General features: G+C 42.8%; 1 protein-coding gene across 9 annotated transcripts in view; it reads right to left on the reverse strand.

The window, feature by feature from the left end:
- The window catches only part of MAP4 (microtubule associated protein 4), a 274,912-nt gene that overhangs the window by 32,293 nt on the left and 221,229 nt on the right, over positions 1 to 21,390 (reverse strand). For 8 of the 9 annotated variants that reach the window (XM_048837267.2, XM_048837274.2, XM_048837272.2 and 5 more), the window contains exons 14-15: positions 1,558 to 1,658; positions 205 to 417 (exon numbers count right to left, since the gene is read on the reverse strand). In XM_048837267.2, the coding sequence (XP_048693224.2) occupies positions 205 to 417; positions 1,558 to 1,658 (314 nt within the window). The remainder of the gene's footprint in view (positions 1 to 204; positions 418 to 1,557; positions 1,659 to 21,390) is intronic. The other variant, XM_048837273.2, reaches the window with a different exon arrangement.

The raw sequence follows: 21,390 nt of genomic DNA on the forward strand, positions 1-21,390 counted from the left end.
CTCCTCAGATCCATGGAGGCAGAATCTTGTAACCATGCAGATCTGATAGCAAGCTCAGGCTTTAATCTTATTATTCCATTGTTGTCTCTAGAACTATACTACCATTGATTTCTATCGACTGTTGCTAGTTAGATAAAACAGTTACCTGGATTTTGGTCTACAAGCCTTGGAGCTTCAATGTGCAAGTGAAATATTCTCTCTTACCTTTGGTTTAGTGTCTTTAGGAGTTAAAGTGGAGGGACGTGTAGTGCTGGTGGCTGGGCGTTTGGGAGTAGTGGCCGAAGTAGGACCTGCAGTAGGGCTGGTGGGTTTTTTGTTTTGGCCAGGTGTGGCAGAAGCTGGCCGCTTGGGGCTTGTAGTGGACAGTGGCTTGGTTTTCGTTGCTGCAGGTTTTGCTGATGGTGTGGATGCTGAAGGCTTTACATTTTTCAAAAAGCAACATCCAATGTAAACACAAACATAGACAAAAAGAAAAAAACAGCGCATTGTAAACAAAAATGTTAAGCAGCAAGGAACATAAAATGCTATTTAGAGGAAACAAAAACATTAAACATCCTGTCTTCTGAGCGTAACAAAAGAAAGGCTGAGAGCTGGCATATAACATTGACCGGAAGTAATGTATTACCGGTTTTACAGATGGGGAACAGCAACACTGGGACCAGGATTTTGCCCTCTGAAGTCAATAAGAGTTTTGCTATTAAATTTGATGGGACCAGAATTTGGCCCAGAGACAATCAAGGCCCCAAAGGGAGTCAGTGGTGGAGCTACAATTAATGTTTGGAGTTCCTGACATTTAGTCCTATGCTCAATGAACGGGACATTTCTGTCTAATTATACATATATAATGCAGTGCAAGATCTAAATCCTAATCTAATCTAAACCAATGACCAAATTCCCAGTCCCTTCAATGTGACCTGGATTTAGCCTTAGGTATCAACTCTTAATAAAAACTGGAGCTTAGTTGTTTGAAGCCTATTCCTTTGGATTTGTCAGGTGACAATGTGAATGAGAGTAAAACCATGGCATTCACGGATATAGAGATTACTGTTTGGGTTCAAAACTTCAGTAAGAGTTCTGGTTCAGACTCTGCTGAGTGCTACCATCTCTTTGAGGTAGAGACCAACTGTCTGTACAATGCCAAGCAGACTAGGGCCCCAGGTCCTGATGGGGACCCCTGTATGCTACTGAAATACAAATACATTAATAATAATGAAACTATCAAGTGGATCAAAATATTAATATTCTTGAAATGTCATTATGAAAATTTATTGTTCTCCCCACCATGGACATTGCCCAATGAATTATTTTACATTTAAGTTGAGCATAAATTTGTTGGGTTAAATCCAGTTTCAATTAGATTTACTGAAAGCCAATTTGTTTGTAACTTTACAATTGAATTACATTGTTTCGTGTTCAAATGAAATACTTCCCAGAAGCCACTAGCTCAGAAAACAGAAGTGTATCATCACAGCTTAAGAAGCAGGGAGTAAAGCAGGCAGGGGAAACCAAACCCACAGAGCTGGGTATAAAGAAGCCATGACATAACGGCACACCTACCTTGGTCTTCTTCTCAGGGCTTGGAGGAAGCTCTTTGTTTGGAGGTGCCGTGATGTCATTTCCCGTCACAAGCTCCACCGGTTTTATCTCTTCTGGTTTTGCTGACCAAAAAAAGAAGACACCTATATATATATTTAAACTTCCTTTAAATTCATTTATTTTAAAAAATGGCACTATAACTGCATTGAAAGACAAATACTGCACAAAGAGCAGCTAAGGTTATATGACGGCTGCTTCTAGAAAGGCTCTTGGGAGATGGAATGCCTTTCATGAGCCTTTCCAGAGATCATGAACTTCCCAAATGGTTTAACTAGAGAAACTAACAGCTGACCCAATGAGCCATTATTAACACCTGTAGAAAAACTCTAAGGTCTATAGGAAAACTCATTGTTTAATAAGTTGTACCTAAAAATTGTTAAGTATATAGGTTGCTTATTTACTTGGACCAATTTCAGCCCAGAGTATAAAGCCCCAAAATATAAAAGTACTTTTATGCTGTCCCTGTTTTATATCCACACTGGTGATACTGGTGGTACTTTTCTCTGACTTTAGTTCCTCTTATGTCACACTATATGGCAGTTCCTCACATCCAAATTTTACACTCTGAATAAGGGAGATTCCCAGCAGCCAAAGTTATTTGACTGTTATAGCAGTAGAAGTTAAAAAGGTAGAGATGTGGCAATTATGTTTAGACATAAAATAAATAGTACAGAAATGTATTAGTACAGAAGTTGTTAGATGTATCATGCTTCAGCATTGAATGTTTCAAAGCACAAAAAGCTTTAATTTATGGGTTACATAGTCACGGGATGCCAGGATTTTGACCACAATTTCTAATTTTCTTCACGGTTCTTCTTCCAAGAAAAGATGTCATTAAATTCCCAGGCATCAAAATTATATTTACTGACTCTCACAAAGAAGTAGGGCTATAGCTATATTAAATGTGTCCCTGTCCACTTCCAAAAAATGTATCTGAAAACACTGTCCAAACACCAGTGAAAGACAAATCCCCTCCCCCCCCCCAGCAAAACCCTTTAAATAGCAACCTAATGATATTTTTCTTCCCAAATCTTTTAATTTGGCACAAAATAGAAAAGCACTTGAAGATCTAAAGTGGAGCAACCAAAACAGAAAATTGCAATTTGCAGCCTGCGATACATTAAAAAAAGTAACATCTGCTTCACCGTCACCAGTTTTACAATATCAGAACTGTAAGCAGAGTCTGCTACACTATGAAGTGATTTACTGTTGCACTTTCTGTGGTATCTGAACTCTGTGAACCATGTGGCCCACAAAACCCTACACAAGTTTACTCAGTTTCCCTTGTCATCTGGGGAGTAAGATGCAGAGACACATTTGTATTTCTAAACATAAGAACATAAGGTATTTCTAAAAAAGAATATCAATTATGCAACAGATTGTCATGTTTTACTACCATGGTAAGAGTCTACTGGAACAGATGTGTGATGAGTTGAACAACTAAAAGATCCCTTCCCAAGGTCTTCCAAGAATTGCGGTGTACATTTCATATTTTCTGGCTTGTCCATTTCACAGAGGCAAAGCCTTAAACACACACTCGCAGAGCTGGTTTTGCTCATCCAAAGCATGTTTAGTTTCTTACCTGCTTTTGTCTAGTTGGTGTTGCTCTATAATACTTAATGTTTTCTTCCCCCTATACTAATTACAGGGGGCTTTTTTCTTGCATTATATTCAGCTTTTCTCCTTTTCCCAAGCCCCAAACTACATTAAAAGTTACAGAGCTGCAGTTTCTTTTCTAAACACAAAAATCTTTCCATAGAAAAACTAGCACTGAAACTGATGGGGGTATTTCTTATTGTACATCTGAGGCCAGAATCACTGAACAGCTCACGTTCTAATAGTCTGAGCGCCCAATTATTTTTGGTAACTAATCTAAATTGGCCCATACACACAAGTAACTTCTACTGAAGTTCAATAAACCATTATATTTTCCCCCTTAGTTTGTCAACCTTAACTGTAGCAGCAAAATAGGAAATAATCATTGTCAGCAATTCTGGGATTTGAACAGCAAATTTCTGTCCATTAGTTGTTTGAGGCTAAGTCTCTACAGGTATTTATTCTGCCTTGAAACTTGGATCTGGAGAGAGTTTTATTTATGAGTTCAAATTTGTACAAAATTATAATGGTCTTACATAAAAACACGCATCTTTATCTTGCCTATTGGCCTCTGTGGTACCGCAGATGCCAAGATGACCCTCCACCCATTAGCAATTGCCTTCAGGTAATATCAGCTGCTTTTTTCAGCTAATTCAGCAGCAACACCAAACCTTTTGTTTGATGATAATGTTTGAACATTCCATGTATATAACGTGAAGCTGTTTACTGAGGCACAGGCTGCGTCACCCAGTTGAATCTTATTCAGATGTATTCCTGATTAGCTTCTTACTGCCTTTGGAGTACAAAAGTAATGCAATGAAATCCCCTTTCTTTTGCAGACAGCAGCATAATCCATACCTATGGAAGTAAGCATTGGACACTGTAAATGAATCTCACTCCAACCAAGGCATAATCAGAATGAAAATTCTGAGACAATGGTGTTAAGGTTCTAAAAGCTTAACAATAACTTAAGGGAAAGAAAATCCTAACAGAACACTGAAGTTTAAAAAAATCATGCCACCTATGAAAGCCTGGATATTTTAAGATGATGGAGCTACATTGGGAGATGTCACTATTACTTTATGAATTAGAAGGTGATTTGTGTAGATCATCATTAGTTACCTTCTTATATATGCCAGGCTGGTGAGGTACAGCAGCAATTTCGACCACAAAGGGCCAACCAAGAAAACACCATTTGTGCAGGTGTCTCCTTTCCCATTATAAACTTGATGGGGAAGGGGGAGTTTGGCAGGGCCTCAAGGGACATTAGACGGGCATTTTTGTTGTACATTCTCTTTCTTTCATTTAATTAACCACCAAACGCTCATCAGTACATTTGCCTTCGTTCATCATTTAATTACTAGGCTGCTCTCTTTTCAAACATGGAGGACAGCACTGCCTGGAAAGAACTGCTAGTTACAGGGAACATTAGGAAAAGCTGCCAAATCTTAATCAAATTTGTTCATTAGTCTGTAAGAATCATTGAGGAGACCTTTCAGTTTGCTAGCTCCTCCAGTCATAGCAGTTAACCTACCAAAAGGTATTTCAAGGACATTTTTGTTCAAAGCTACAATGAAGTCTATTGCTACACTCTTCTGAGTAGAATTCTTTCTTTGTCTACTCCAGCTCTTGCTTCTCACTGAGTTTGCTGATGGTGAAACTACTCAGCTCAGCTGATCCAGCAAAAAGAAGCCAATTAATCCCTTTGGGGAAAAGTGAGAAGGGGATTTGAAGGAGAAAGAAAAAGGACATTCCACATAATGACCAGGCACTGAGAAAATGACTTGTATAATGCTGGGATCAATTGTACTGGCCATATTGTTACTCCATGTAATCACAGCAATGGGAATAGCTAGTAGGATACTGGTTTCAGAGTGGTAGCCGTGTTAGTCTGTATCAGCAAAAAGAATGAGGAGTATTTGTGGCACCTTAGAGACTAATAAATTTATTTGGGCATATGCTTTCATGGGCTAGAACCCAATTCATCAGATGCATAGAGTGGAAAATACAGTAGGAAGATATATACAGACACAGAGAACATGAAAAAATGGGTGTTGCCATACCAATTGTAACAAGACCAATTCATTAAGGTGGGCTATTATCAGCAGGAGAAAAAAACCTTTTGTAGTGAATCAGGATAGCCCATTTCAAACAGTTGACAAGAAGGTGTCAGTAACAGGGTGGGGGGGGTGAATTAGCATGGGGAAATAGTTTTACTTTGTGTAATGACCCATCCACTCCCAGTCTTTATTCAAGCCTAATTTAACGGTGTCCAGTTTGCAAATTAATTCAAATTCTGCAGTTTCTCGTTGGAGTCTGTTTTTGAAGTTTTTTTGTTGGAGAATTGCCACTTTTAGGTCTGAAATTGAGTGACCAAGGAGGTTGAAGTGTTCTCTGACTGGTTTCTGAATGTTATAATTCTTGACGTCTGATTTCTGTCCATTTATATTCTTTTGTGTAGAGATTGTCCAGTTTGGCCAATGTACATTGCAGAACAATGCCCCTCTGCATCTCTAACACCGCATCTCTAACTCAAATGCTGTCTTTACACAAGCCTCAAACATAAATCAAACCCAAAGGAAAGTGGCAGAAGTCTGTGGGTAGATCTACAGGTTCCAACCCTGCTGGCAAACAAGGTGGGTGCGTGGCAGGGTTCTGCTGCAAACACACCTAATCAGCCCCTGCCACGCCAGCCCCAATCAAGGGGGATAGATTGGGGCTGGCTGAAAAGCCTTATGTCTGCCTGGCAATTGGCAATACCTGCCAGCCTGAGAGGCCAGGAGCTACAAAGGCTGGGAAGGAGCCAGAAGGAGCTGGGGCAGGCAGAGAGAGGGGTCCGTCACAGAGGGAGGTGGAAGGCCTCTATCTGGTTACTGACCCAGCCTGCAGTAGGCAAGAAACCTGTAAGGATTGTATATAGTTGGACACGAGTGGTGGGAAAATGCTTAAAGAATAAAAGACATGGGTGTTGCACAGAGCTGAAGTCTCCCTGGACTTATTCGGGAGGGCAATGAGGCCCAGAAAAAAAGGGGCTGGCCATGCACCCCGTGACATGTGGAGGCTTGTCACAGATCCTTTTGTGCCAGAGCTACAGTTTGGTGACCCAGAGATGGAGGGAACCCTGCAGTGGCAGACTCAGCAGCAGGAGGAGATGCAGAAGACGCTGCAGGCCTTCCAGCAATCCCACCAGATGGAGAGACAGGCTCTACTCGCCTGGCAGGCTGAGCAGCAGAAGACTGTGCAGGACTTTATTAAGGAGCAGGCGGGGGTGCGGCAACAACTCCTGCAGAAACTGATGAGTTCCTCGTGGGGAGATGGCACCCCCACTACGGGGTTGGGCCTTTGTAAAATGGACCCCCGCCGACAACCCCAAGGCCTTCTTCTGCAACTTTGAGCAAGTGGCCGTGGGCACTGGATGGGAGGGGGCAACCTGGGCCCTACGGCTAGCCCCATATCTCGCTGGGGAGGCACAGGCTGCATATATGGCCCTGACTGATTCACAAACCAGGTAGTATGACACCATGAAGGCGGCCGTCCTAGACCAGGTGGGGCTTTTGTCCGAGAAGTATCAACAGAAATTTCGGTCGGCCAGGTGGACTGGAGGCATGGGGCCCCGGGCCTTCACCCAGAAATTGACAGACTGGACCACACCGTGGTTGCGGCCCAACACCCAAACGGTGGAGCAGATCACGGACCAGGTGATACTGGAACAGTTTGCGCAGAGCCTCCCAGAGAGCATGCAAGCCTGGGTCCGGCAACACCAGCCGGACACTGTAGAGGCCGCAGTCAAGCTGACAGAGGAGTATGCAGAAGCGGACTTCTCTCCAAGGGCGAATCAGATACCTTGGGACGCAGGGGGAGGGAAGAAATCCACAGAACCCTCCCCTTGGGAAGAGCGTGGAGAGACGGAGAGAAGAGACAAAGGGTGCCCCTAGTCGCCCAGGACAGCTTGTATGCAGGTGTTATGGGCAACTGGGACATAAAAAACGTGATTGCCCGGTGATGGAATGTGGCATAGCCGAGTTCTGTGGCTGGACTGAGGTTGGGGGGTGGAAGAAGAGGCATGGTTTGCCCACCATTCCCATGCAGGTGGGGAGAAAGCCCAGAGGGGACTGGAAGACACGACCTCCGCCCACTTGCTCGTTCAGCCGAGGAGATAAAGCCACATTAGCTTATTCCCAGAGAGAGGATGACACTCAAATTCATCCACGTGGATAATGAGTATTGTCCCATGGCCCAGGTGCCCCTAGAGGTTTGGGGCAAGTTCTCCTGGAAACGGGTGAGGGTATTAGAGGGGTTATCTTACCTCATAGTCCTGGCGACGGACTGGGAACCCGTCCCTAAAGGGAAGGAAAACATGGGGAGGAGACCCACTGGGAGAAAGAGGGGAAGTAACCCAAAGCAAGGGGAAAGGAGTACTTGTAGCACCTTAGAGACTAACCAATTTATTTGAGCATGAGCTTTCGTGAGCTACAGCTCACTTCATGTACTCCTTTTCTTTTTGTGAATACAGACTAACACGGCTGTTACTCTGAAACCAAAGCAAGGGGGGGACCCCAGGAAGGGGGAGGGCCCACAGCCCCAGGGAGAAGGGGATCTAGACCCTAGACAACATAGTCAGAAAAGAGACCGCACAAGAGTAGAAGGGGGACCAAAAGGAGCACCCTGAATTAGAATCCTCAGGGGAGGAGACCCCAGGGGCAGAGGGGGAGGGGCCTAAGGAAGGCCTGAAGGTGGGACCCCCACCCGGGGAGGTCCGAACTTCGCTGGGTCGGGAACCAGAACTTGAGGCACTCGGCAGCCTGGGCGAGGTCTGCCCCAGCCCTGGCTAGGTCTGTCCCAGCCCTGGTCCCCCGTCAGAAAGGAAAAGGGAACAGCCAGGACGATGCACCTGAGGCTGTGACTAGTGTTAGGACCTCTGGGTCACCGCAGACTTGTGGGGCAGCCCATCCTCTTCCCAGTGTGCCTTTTGTGGGTGAGGGATTGGTGAACCCCTCAAGGATGGGCCCGGGGACCCCCCAGGTGGGCATGAGGGGCTCCCCCGGAATAACCTCCCAGGCAGAGGGAGGCAGGGCCGAGCAAAGCCAAGCCTGGAAGCGGCTTAAGTGGGGAGGTGTGTGGCAGGATGCTGGTGCAGACACACCTAATCAGCCACTGTCACGCCAGCCCCAGTCAAGGGGGATAGATTCATAGAATTATATAATATCAGGGTTGGAAGGGACCTCAGGAGGTCATCTAGTCCAACCCCCTGCTCAAAGCAGGGCCAATCCCAACTAAATCATCCCAGCCAGGGCTTTGTCAAGCCTGACCTTAAAAACTTCCAAGGAAGAAGATTCCACCACCGCCCTAGGTAACACATTCCAGAGTTTCACCACCCTCCTAGTGAAAAACTTTTTCACAATATCCAACCTAAACCTCCCCCACTGCAACTTGAGACCATTACTCCTTGTTCTGTCATCTGCTCCCACTGAGAACCATCTAAATCCATCCTCTTTGGAACCCCCTTTCAGGTAGTTGAAAGCAGCTATCAAATCCCCCTTCATTCTTCTCTTCCACAGACTAAACAATCCCAGTTCCCTCAGCCTCTCCTCATAAGTCATGTGCTCCAGCCCCCTAATCATTTTTGTTGCCCTCCGCTGGACGCTTTCCAATTTTTTCACATCCTTCTCGTAGTGTGGGGCCCAAAACTGGACACAGTGCTCCAGATAAGGCCAGATTGGAGCTGGCTGAAAAGCCTGGCAATTGGCAACACCTGCCAGCCTGAGAGGCCAGGAGCTACAAAGGCTGGGAAAGAGCCACAAGGAGCTGGGGCAGCCAGAGAGAGGGGTCAGTCACAGAGGGAGGTGGAAGGCCTCTAGCTGGTTACTGACCCAGCCTGCACTAGGCGAGACACCTGTAAGGATTGTATGTAGTTGGATACTGGTGGTAGATAAACACGTAAAGAATAAAGGACACGGGTGTTGCACAGAGCTGAAGTCTCCCTGGACTTATTTGGGAGGACAACTGGGCCCAGAAGAAGAGGTGCCAGCCATGCACCCCGTGACAGGGTGTCAATACAATGCTACATGATGGAATTTGTTTTTTCAGTTTGCTACTTTGAAAACCCATGAATTGGTTTATGCGTACACGTGCACACACATTCACAAACTATGTTAAAAGAACATTAAAGTTGCAAAAATCACACACTCAGAAGTTAAGAAGTTCCCTAAGCTCACCACCCTGCAAATTTTTAGGGCCGAGTTTTAGGATAAAGGGCAATTAGAGCACCAGCCAATATGACCATGGAACCATAGGCTATGACCAGTTAAAGAGATATTGAGATTTCAGTTAATGACTAGAAAGAAGTCTCCTGGTGAAAAGGGGCACTTTCTTTCCATTGATATAAAACTGGCCTCCTCTCAAGATCAGATTTCTCTAATCCATCTACACTACCAGTACCAAATCACGTCTGACCTCCATATCAGGTAAGAATGAACATTTAAGGTAGAACTAGAAGCATACAGCAATTAATCTCGCTGCTCTCTACATGTCTCTCTTCATTCTGAGCCTAGCAATCCAAGGCACATAACTTCCCCATTCCACAATAGTAGCAAGAACCTAGCTGCTGATTCCATACAAGGTTGACAATCTCAGCTATGGCTGATGCCTAAATAAGAGCTTTCAGTATACAGGAGGGTAACTGAATTGCTCAGCAGGGCAACATGAGGATGTCAACATGGATGATGGGGTGGACTGCTTGATAAACTGCCCTGTTCTGTTCATTCCCTCTGAAGCATCTGGCACCGGCTGCTGTCGGAAAACAGGATAGTGGGCTAGGTGGACCATTGGTCTGATCCAGTGTGGCCATTCTTATGTTCAATCAGGGAAGACGTGAGACTTATCAGTCATGCCGATCTTTTGAGTTGGCACCACCACCATTTCCCTGAATAACCCAGTAGCAATACTGCTTTCCACTGCCAAAGGTGCCATTGCAGACACATGTGCTGAACACAGAGACAAAGCGCCATTGTTTTAAAACTTAAAATTGTTCAGTCTAAATGGGATAATACATACTTCACAGAACTACTGTGGGCATTAAGTAGTCAGTGTTTGTATAGCATATTGGAAACACAAGGCAGTGAGTAAGTGCTAACTATGATGGTCACTCCACAGGATGGGGTAGTTAAATAGCTACAAATGCTTTCAAAACTAGTTTTATCCAAAAAGGAACTGGTTTAAAACAATGAATAACCTGGCACATAACTAAGATTGAATGGGCCATTTACTGTTCATGTAAGTGTTACTCTGTTTAAAGTCTCAAATATTTATTAGTATCTCAAAGCTACATTGGGAACTGAATGGAGAAAGATGTCTGCACTGTAAATGATTAATTACATATCTTCTTGAAGTCTGGTAATGTGACAGAGGACATGAACTGAATGATTAAATCAAGTTTATCCTGACTCAAGTGACACTAAGGAAACTTTCTCACACACAAATGTATTTCTAAAATCAAAAGGGAATGGAGCATCTTGCATCAGGGAAACAAGAGAGAGAAAAGGGAAATTTCCATTTCCAGCATGACCTGAAGGAAGAATGACATGGAAATATTCTTAAATCACATCTATAGATCTCAATACAGTTATTACAACTGGGTAAGCATTATCCCCCCATTTTGTTTTATAGATGTGGAAATGGAGACACAAAGAGGTGGTGACTTGGCCTAGGACACCCGTGAGTCAGAAGCGTAGAATACAGATTTCCAAACTTCCAAGTCCCTGCTACAATCTATTTGACAAGAACCATCCTCTCACAGAAGATACAGTCTTGAGTGAAAAAGCTACGATGGACACGCACTGTGCTTGAATAGCTTTACAGTTTATGTTCTCTTCTCTTTCCTAATCATAGTTTTAAAGATAGGCATGTTATAGAAGTACACTCTCAGATGTATCTAGATGGTGTCACTGCTTTGCTGTTGTACATTTTATAGATCTAAAAAGTATTTTAGAAGATAAAGTAGTTTAAATATTGTACACCAGCTGGTACACCTAGGAAAAAACACTATCAAAGTTCATTCTAAGGCCAAGAGGGACGACACATTGAAAAATACATCTGCATTTTAAAAGTCTCAAAGCAGGAAATTGTATTTACAGCTACAATTCTTAAGCATCTGGGGATGTCTGGCTGAATTAAAATAGTGAGCACAAGCTAGGAAAGTGGGGTGGAGATGGAAGGTAGGAATGATTATACCTATGCAGCATGTTTGAAAAAAAGGTCTCTGGTAAGATGAGGTCTTATTTCCCATATAGTTTTCTTTAAAACTTCATGAATTCTTAGTGTCTTAAAAAAATATTTGGGAGTAGCAGTTCATTAATACTTAAATCCCTGTCCTCCTACCCATCTCCTGGGAGACACTCACTTCAGTTTTACACAAAGGATTTATTTCACCTGTCTGGCACCTATTGCCTGATTATGTTTGGGTCATTAACGTGCCTCAAAATGGAGGCATAGCCATATTCAAATGCGCTTGTGAATGACGTTATGCACTCAACTCCGTATGCTTCCCAGCAAGGGATATTCAGCAGGCTAAACTGAACTGAAACATCTTTCACTGAAATAGCTCCATAATTCTCAAAATGGATTTTCTGTTGATTGCTCTAATCCTTGAAAGCAGTAGATTAAGCAATAAGGGAATGATCATCCTTACTCTTCTTCTTAAACTAAAATACAACCAAACAGCCTTTGAAACAAAATGCAGATGCTTTAAACAATGTTTTTAACCAGAAATGTTGCGTCAAGACACACGAGATTAAATTTGTCCCTCTCTCCCCCACAAAAAGCTGCTGCACCAGCACAGCAAAAAACAACACTACTTAAACCTTTTCTTTGTCTAAGACTCTTAAGACAAAGTTTATCTACAAATATAACAGCTCAATTTAAGCAGAGGTACAATCCTCAACCCTCCCCTTTCCAAAAAAAGGCTAAAGGAAGTTTAAGTCTCTCTGACCCAAATACAGAATCACTAAGCATTTTATCTGGCAAAGAATGTAACTCAATCAGCCTGTATGCGTTCACTTAACATCAAGTATTGAGAATATCCGATTTATACCTCTCTGCCTGAATTCTGTGCATTTAGGCTCATTTATTGAAGCTCTATACTTCACTCAAGCAAGAAAAAACAAGAAGAACTGGAGGGGCGGGGGGAAACTTTGCTTAGCGTCAATTAGCAACTATGAAATCCAACTATCATGAGCACTGGAGAAAAATACATATTATTCTCCAAACTCAGCCTTATGCTCGCATGCCCAATAAGATAAACTTTTATATTTAGAGATAAATAACAAATGTACTCTACTGAATCACACCATTTTGCACTTGAAATTTGACACTGGGGTATGAACAGGACTGGCTAAACCACTGATGTATCTCGCTTATCAATTCTTCCTTCCTTCTAATGATAATGAAACTCAAAGTTACACAACTTTATGAACTGTTAAATGGCCAGCAATTAGATGAGAGGGTCATATGACTGACTATATCTAGTGACTCCCCCTTCCCAAGACAACATCTAAGCACCTCCCAATTACATAAAAAACAAACCACCACCACGAGAAAACTTGGCAGAGGGTCTCAACTCATAGGGCACTAGGAGATAGGATAAGTGATCTAAGTGAATATAAATGTATGGACCAATATGAGAGACAGACTAAAAGTTGAAGAAAAGTCTCAATTATTCAAAATGGCGGTGATACTTGTGTCAGTTATGCCATTGGCTAAAGTGAGTCATATACTTACTACTTCAGGAATTATAGTCCACTATGTTATTTTCAGTATGTGAGGGAAGAGAGTATAATCACAGCTCCTCTGAGGTTGAAAGAGTAATCAATCTTATCTCTATATCTGTTTACATAGTGCCTAGTATACCGTTGGCTCTCTTGTTGTGGTGAAGGGGCTTGCGTGTTCCAATGAACCTCAGAGCTAAGTTGTCGGGAGCGTCAAGTTCCTGGTAGGGGTCTCCCAAAGCAAACAGGTCTGAGGGGAGGTCCCAGACAAAGCATAGTCCCCCAAGTCCTCAATGGTGAATCAGGTGGAAGAGGGTCCTTGGATCTCAATGGCTGTGAAAGCGGATGAAGGCTGCACCAAGTGGAGATCTCCAGTTATCCCAGAGACTTTCCCTGCCACTGGGCCCCAGACCTCCAACTTGTCATGATTGTGTTGTCGCTGTAGATGCACCAGCTTCCTCACATTAAAAGAAATCACATGCAGGCTTCTATCATGGGAAATAACATCTTTCCAACCTTCTAAGCCCTGCGGTGACCAACTAGTGGTGACAGGGACAGGACTGGTGAATTTGGCAGTCCATAGCCACAAATCTGCACGTAGGCGGTGGTAGTTAGATGGTCATCTGGTACCTAGACTTAGATAGGGGTGCAATTCAGCAGCTACTATCGCGACTAAGCAGTCCTCTTTAGGATCCCCTCTACTCACCCCGCATGAGGAGACGGCAAAAAAGGTGCCCTAAACCTAGGCTGTCTCATACACTCCTTACTGGATTACTGCATCCAGTGGGATCACTCTGCCTGTGGTTGAAGCTACAAAAAGACAGTGACTTTTGCTACATGGAATGTTCGCTCCCTTATGGATAACAAAGGGAATGTACGGCCAGAAAGATAATGTACGTCACCAGGAAACTTGAGAGACAGAACATCGACATCGCTGCCCACAGTGAGACAAAGTGCCCAGATGAAGGTCAACTGAGAGAAGAAGGTGAAGGCTACACCTTTTTCTGGAAAGGAAAATCTGCAGAGGACAGGCGCATTCATGGTATTGGTTTTGCAATTAGGAATAAATTTGTCAGTCAGCTTACAGAATTTCCTGTAGGAATCAATAAATGTCTTATGACTCTTCGTCTTGAGCTGTGCTGTCATCAGTGCGTATGCCCCAACGCTTGATTCTATTGAGGGTATCAAGGAACAATTCTATACAGATCGTGATAGAGTCTTGACCAACATTCCCAAGGAGGACAAGATCATTCTCCTTGGAAATTTTAACACTAGAGTCAGGTGGGAGTCAGATCTCTGGAATGGCACTATTGGAAAAGAAGGAGCAGGAAAGCCTAACTCCAACGGCATCCTCCTCCTAAGCAAATGCATACAACATGGCCTGGCCATCACAAACACCCTCTTTAGACAAAGTGAGAAGTATAAGACCACCTGGAGACACCACCACCGATACCTCCAGAAGATCCTTCGTGTCAAGTGGCAAGATCGCCGCACTATGCCAGCATCCTCGCTGAAGCCAGTGTCACCATCATTGAACCAATGATCCTCATGCAACAGCTTCGCTGGGCTGGACATTGCGTGCGGATGCCAAACTCTCGCCTCCCAAAACAAGTCCTCTACTCTCAGATCACCCATGATCAGAGATCCCATGGTGGTCAGAGGAAACACTATAAAGACACACTGAAAGCATATCTTAAGAAAACCGATGTGGACATCACAAGCTGGGAAGAGCAAGCCACCAACTGACCCCAATGGCGTCATATCCTCCATCAGCCAGTGGCCCGCTTCGAGGAGAAGCGCCTTGCCCTCTAAGCTGAAAAGAGGGAGAGGAGGAAGGAAAAAGAAATAACTTTCTCCCAGCAGCCACTGGTCTTCCACAAAATGTCTGTACCTACTGCAGGCTGATTTGTGGTTCCAGGATTGGACTCCTGAGTCATCTCAGGACCCATATGTAAATCCATGGTAGAGATCATCCTCGAACTCAAGGGATCACCAATCAATCAATCAAACACTGTTGGCACCATACAAATGATCATTCAAACATTAGGAATTACCATGCCAGATCAGGTCCATCTAGTCCAGCAGCCAGTACCAGATTCTTGCACTTCCTCTGAACTAACACCAGAGGACAATGAACAGAGATGGAATAACCGGCCCATAGCGGAAGTTTCTTCCTAAATCCCAAATCAGTTAATGGCTGGTTTATATCCTGAAGTATGAATGTTTATATGCATTATCTTTATTCTATTTAATGCAATTGTAGGTGGTTGTCATTGTCATAGTTCAGGGCAATTGCACCTGTATTCCTCCTCAGTGATCTCCCATGGGCACCCACTTTTAGCCTTCTGGCTCCCAGCCATCAGATTTCTGGGGCAGAGATCAGTGTCTCATTCCCTCCTCACTGGGGAATCTTTAAAGCTGCACAGTTCCCCGCCTACACTGTGACATCCCCTGCAATCCAGACTGCTTAAGAAGCCAGCATCTGCGCTTTGCTTTCTCTCCACAGATTCCAAAGCCAGAAAGGACCACTGTGATCATTCAGTCTGACCTCCTATATAACAGAGGCTAGAGAACCTCCCCAAAATAATTCCTAGAACATACCAATTAGAAAAATATCCAACCTAGATTTCAAAATTAGCAGTCATGGAGAATCCGCCACGACCTTTGGTAAACTGTTCCAATGGCTAATCACTCTCACTGTCAGAAATTTACCCTTCTTTCTGGTCTGCATTTGTCTAGCTTCAACTTCCAGTCACTGGATTGTGTTATACCTTTCTCAGCTAGACTGAAGAGCTGATTATTAACTATCTGCTCCCCATGAAGGTATTTACAGGCTGTAATCAGTCTCCCTTAATCTTCTCTTTGTTAAACTAAACACACTGAACTCTCAGTCTATTACTATTTTCTAAGCCTTTAATCATTTTCATGGCTCTGAATCCTCTCCAATCTACCCATACCCTTCTTGAATTGTGGACACCAAAACCGGACATAGTATTCCAGCAGCAATCATACCCGTGTCAAATACAGTGGTAAAATAACCTCTCTACTCCCACTCAGGATTATCCTGATTATGCACCCCTGGATCCCATTAGCTCTTTCAGCCACAGCATCACATTGGGAACTCATGTTCAGCTCATTATCCACCATGACCCCAAAGTTTTTTTTAGCATCACAGCTCCTCAGGCTAGAGCTCCACACCGCTTAAGTATGGCCTAGCTACATTCTTTGTTCCTAGATGTATACATTTATGTTTAGTCATATTAAAATGCATATTATTTGCTTGAGACCAGTTTACTGAGTGATCCAAATTGCTCTGAATCAATGATTGCCCTTTTCATTATTTACCACTCTCCCAATTTGTGTATAATTTGCAAATTTTATCAGTGATGATTTTATGTTTTCTTCAAAGTTATTGATAAAAATGTTAAACAGGATAGGACCAAGAACTGATCCCTTCAGGTCCCACCAGAAACAGACCACTCGATGATTCCTTGTTTAATTACAGTTTCACAGAATCACAGAAATGTAGGGCTTGAATGGACCTTGAAAGATCATCCAGTCCGGCCCCTTACACTGTGGTGGACAAAGTAAACCTAGACCATCCCTTATGAGTGTTTGTCCATCCTATTCTTAAATGCTTCCAATGATGGGGCATTCACAACTTTCCACAAAAACCTATTCCAGAGCTTAACTACCCTTACAGCAAGATGGATAAAAATTATTTTTTTATGTTTTTATTTAAATGATCATTTTTTCTTCTTAAAAATCAACCTGTTTAGTGAATGAAATAAATGAAATCTGAAAATGACAATGCCCCTTTCCTCAGAAAATAACTGAAATACAAATGGAAAAATTGATTAAAATCAATTATTTAAATCAAGGCTTTCCACTTGATTTAAATAGCTGATTTAAAATCACCTTTATTTAAATCGCATACCCAGCCTCATAGTTAGAAAGTTTTTCCTATTATCTAATTTAAATCTCCCTTGCTGCAGATTATGCCAATTGCTTTTTGTCCTACCTTAAGTGGACATGGAAAACAACTGATCCCCATCCTCTTCTCACCTGATCTGGCTCATTTTTTTTCAACTCTGTGAAACTGGCCCTATTAAAGCAACAAGTATATAAAATATTGGTCTGGTCTTTATTCTGCTTGCACATTATGAATGTGATCAAGTCATGATCACTTGTAAGCTATTAATTTCTAGTTCTGCAATAAGCTTCTCTTTATCTGTTAGGACAAGGTCTAATATAGAATTCCCCCATGTTTACTTTAAGACTTTTTGAGTTTGGAAATGATCTATAATATTTAGAAATTCCAAAGGATGTTTTAGTACTGGCAGCTTGAGACCTTCCCCCCCCCCCCCCCCCCCCAGCATATGTTACTCAAATTGAAGTCCCCCATTACCATGTAATTTTTTTCCTGCACATTATAGAAAGGTACATACGAAGGTGGTTATCCTGCTCCTAGTGTGATTTGGTGGTTTGTAGCATACACCAAATAATATCCCGCCTTGTGCTTTATCTATTAGAACACTGATCCATAAGCATTCAAAATCATTTTCTTCCAAGTTATCAGTGACTCAGAAACAGGCAATACCATTTTTGACAGAGTGCCACTTCCCCTCACCTTTTGCCCACTCTATCCTTCCGAAGTAGACTATAACCATTGATTTTAACATTCCAATGGTGCAAATCATCCCATCAGGTTTCAGTAATACCAACTAGACTGAATTTATGCTCATAAATGAGCAATTCAAATTCCTCTTGTTTGTTACCCAGGCTCTTAGCATTAGTGTATAGTCAATTCAAGAATTTCTTCTAATCATGTCCTTTGTTTCCTTGATTAATTTTGTTTTCAGCATCTCAATTTTGTGCTCAACCATTCCTCTTTTTCACTCCCCTTTTATTAGTTTAACCTTCTCCAGATTACTCGAGCCAGCCTGTCCCTAAGGAGATTGGTCCCCCTTCTATTGAGGTGGAGGCCATCCAATCTATATAGCCCCTCTGTCCACAGAAGGGGACCAATGTTCCACAAAACCAAAACCCTACACCCTACACCGCTTACTTAGCCAGTGGTTCACATCCAGAATCTTGTGCCTTGTGTCTTCCTTTGCTCGGGGAGCAGGAAGGATCTCAGAGAAAACTGCTTGGACATTCTTCTTCAACACACTTCCAAGTTCCCTAAAGTCATCTACTATTTGCAAGATATCCCACTGATATGAACTACCACCTCCTTTCCTATCCACTTCAGAAGCCTATCCTGTCTTAGAGTGACATCTCATGTCTTGGCTCCAGGAAGGTGGCACATTGTCCTGTTGTCAGTCTGTCCCTTTCAGAATGTTCTTTCTATTCTTCTGAGTATTGAGTCTCCAACAAGGATAGTTTGTATTCTTTGGACAGTTGGAGAACTCTTTGCAGGGAAGCTTGATTTTCTTACAGGTTGGGCTGAGCTGCCATCCACATGTCCCATACACCTCTCTGTTCCCTAAGACCTGCTGGAGATACCTTGAGAGATATCTTCCAAAATTTCGATGTTGAAAGGATCTGTATCAATTTGAAACTTTGAGCTCTATGGAATTCCTCCTGGTCCTCTTCTCTCTGGTGGCCACAGCCTGTCATCCCTCATCTATCTCCAGCCACATAGAATACTGCTATGACCTCTTGTTTCTGGTGGTTATGAATCACCAGGCCTCCTCTCTGACTTCTCACTCCAGTTCCTTGGTGGCCAGCTACATTCTTTCTTGAACCTAGGATACTGGTGTTTCCAGAACCTGGCTATTTAGGAACTCCTCAGCTTCTCTGATTCTCAGTAGCTTCTCAACTTGCCCCTCCAATCCAAGAATTTTTTCCTCCAGCATAGCCACCAACGTGCACTTCATGCGCATGAAATCCCATCCGTCTTCAGGCAGGAAAGAACACGGCATGTCCGTTGCAAGCCACCACCATTGTTCTATCGCCGGCCATCTTGACATCATATGTAGTGCTACACCTGGAAGGAAAGCCTCTCACACTCCATCTCTAAGCTTCCTCCAAAGTTCTCCTGTTCGCTGCCTCTGTTCACCCAGCAAGTGACTATTATACCAAGTCTTCCCTGCTTAGCTCAGTTCTGCCCCCACCACCCGTGACAAACTAACCACTCAGGGACTTCAAACAGCTGGGCCGGTGAAAGCTCCAGGGGTAGAGCTGCACAGCCTTTAGCAAGGCACCCTACTTACTCAGGGATCCGCAGCCCATACACAGAGGCTATGACAAGTGTATTGGATGCAGTTATAATTTACCACACAGCTCTTTATAAGCAAGCACATTTATTCTTAAGGTGCAAGCAGTACAGAGAAAACACTAAAACTAAAAGAACCTACATGCATGCTAACAGTCACCCCAATTCCAGCTTCGGGCTCTGGTAGGTGTCAGTCCTTCAAAACCCACAATTGGATTTTCCCCAAGGTTACAAGTTCATAACTGTCTCAGATTCAGAACCAGAACAGAAACTGGCCAGAGCAGACTGTTTCTTTATATGCTCAGACCTTGACCTCCAGGAACTGGGAACACATAATCAGCAGTCAATCACCTCTCCTCAGCACCTAGCTTCAAAAGGCTGGGTTTTTGCATAACCAGAGGTGGGGAATTTGCATTCACCTCTCCCTAGGTATTCGCATCAGGAAATCCACCTAACATTTATTGTCCCCAAAGTCCCTTCCTGTCTGGCACATTTTTAATATAGGCCTTTGAACTCCATCTCACATTTCCCCAACAGAGGTTACATACAATCCCAGCCCACAAAAATACATAAACCATTCATTTAATACAATGGCCACCAAACATACTTAAATTTAATTCTGCAAGGTCTCCCAAGGATGTGGCAGGACATTGCCATATCTGACACAGTCATTATCCATATAAGTATCTAATCTTTATTTCATTTTGAGTCCTGCTAAACTCTTGGCCTCAATGAATTGTGATACACATTCTGCTTCTGCAGGTTAATTATGCATTGTGGAAAGCAATATTTCCATTTCTCAAATTTTAGATGTGTTGCCTTTCAATATCACTGAATTCTCCTTATTCCTGTATAATTAGAGAGGGTAAATAGGAATTTCTGATTTACCTTCTCTAGACCTCCCATTATTTTGAAGACATCTATTATGGTTTAGGTCTATGGGTGGTATAGGTATACTTGGCCCTACCTGAGCATAGGGGGGATGGACTACTAGATAACCTCTTGAGGTCCCTTCCAGTCCTACATTATGTGATTTTGATTATATCCCCTGGTTTGTCTGTTTCTAAACTAAACTTTCCCAATCTTCTCTCTTTTCCCATCTTTCCTCAGCTAATTTATGAGAAAGGATGACCAAAACTGAAATGAATATTGCAGAAGAGGGTATTAACATTGATTTATAGAACTGTATTACAATATTTTTTTCATTATTTTCTATTCTATTCCTTACCACATACTACCATTTTGTTTGCTTTTTAAGATTGCCAGATGCACATTGAGCAGAAGTTTTCACTGAGCTGTTCACAATGACAACCAGGCATTTCTAATATATCTATCACGGGTAGCTAGTCACTTCCATTTCCCCCTTCCTCCCATAGTCTATCATCTTTTCTTGTTATCCATCTAATATAGGATGTAAGCCTTTTGGGCAGGAACCTTGTTACATGTCTGTAAAGCAGTACCTACACTAATGACTTTATAGAAATAAATAAATTGCAGCATCTCATTACTGGGTAGTGGGAGTGTGACATTTTCTATTACCTTCTAGTCATGCATTAACATTTAATGCATTTAATCTCACTTCACATACTACCACAGTTTAACACTCTTTACAAATGTTTGAAGCCTTTCTTTGAAGAACTTTTGAAGTCTGACATTCCCACCTACACAAAATAATTCAAATGGTGCCTCATTTATCAAGACTGCATAAATTATCTGTATGTAAAGGCATGTGGGAAACGGACCACTGTAAACTGTAGGATATATGCACACAGGCGTGCACACAAAATGTGCCCGCTGGGGAGGAAAATACTTGGAAAACAAGATGGCAGCAGGAGACCTGGAAGTGTAATTAACACCACACATTGTTTATAGACTTGTAACAAAATAAGTTGGTCAAAAGTCCAGTTGGATTTTGTGCTGCACGCCCAAAGATATCAGGAATCAGAAAGGTGATAGTCCCTTTCTTTACAGCTCTAGCACAATGATACCTAGAATTTGGGGACCTCAAAACCCAAAGGATAGCAAATAATTGGAGGAAATTCATAGCAGAGGACCCACACTCAGAGTGGAAAGGTGTCAATAAATGAGGAAATAAATATATATAGGTTAGGTAACAACAATGCGGAGGGAGAGGGTGTGAGAAATAAATTCCATCCTTCGTAACCTACTATGCAAACAGTCAAGTTAGATTTCTGTTTGATGGGAAAGCATGGTAGG

The sequence above is a fragment of the Caretta caretta genome, chromosome 2 (assembly GCF_965140235.1).
Source record: "Caretta caretta isolate rCarCar2 chromosome 2, rCarCar1.hap1, whole genome shotgun sequence".
NCBI classification, from domain to species: Eukaryota; Metazoa; Chordata; order Testudines; family Cheloniidae; genus Caretta; species Caretta caretta.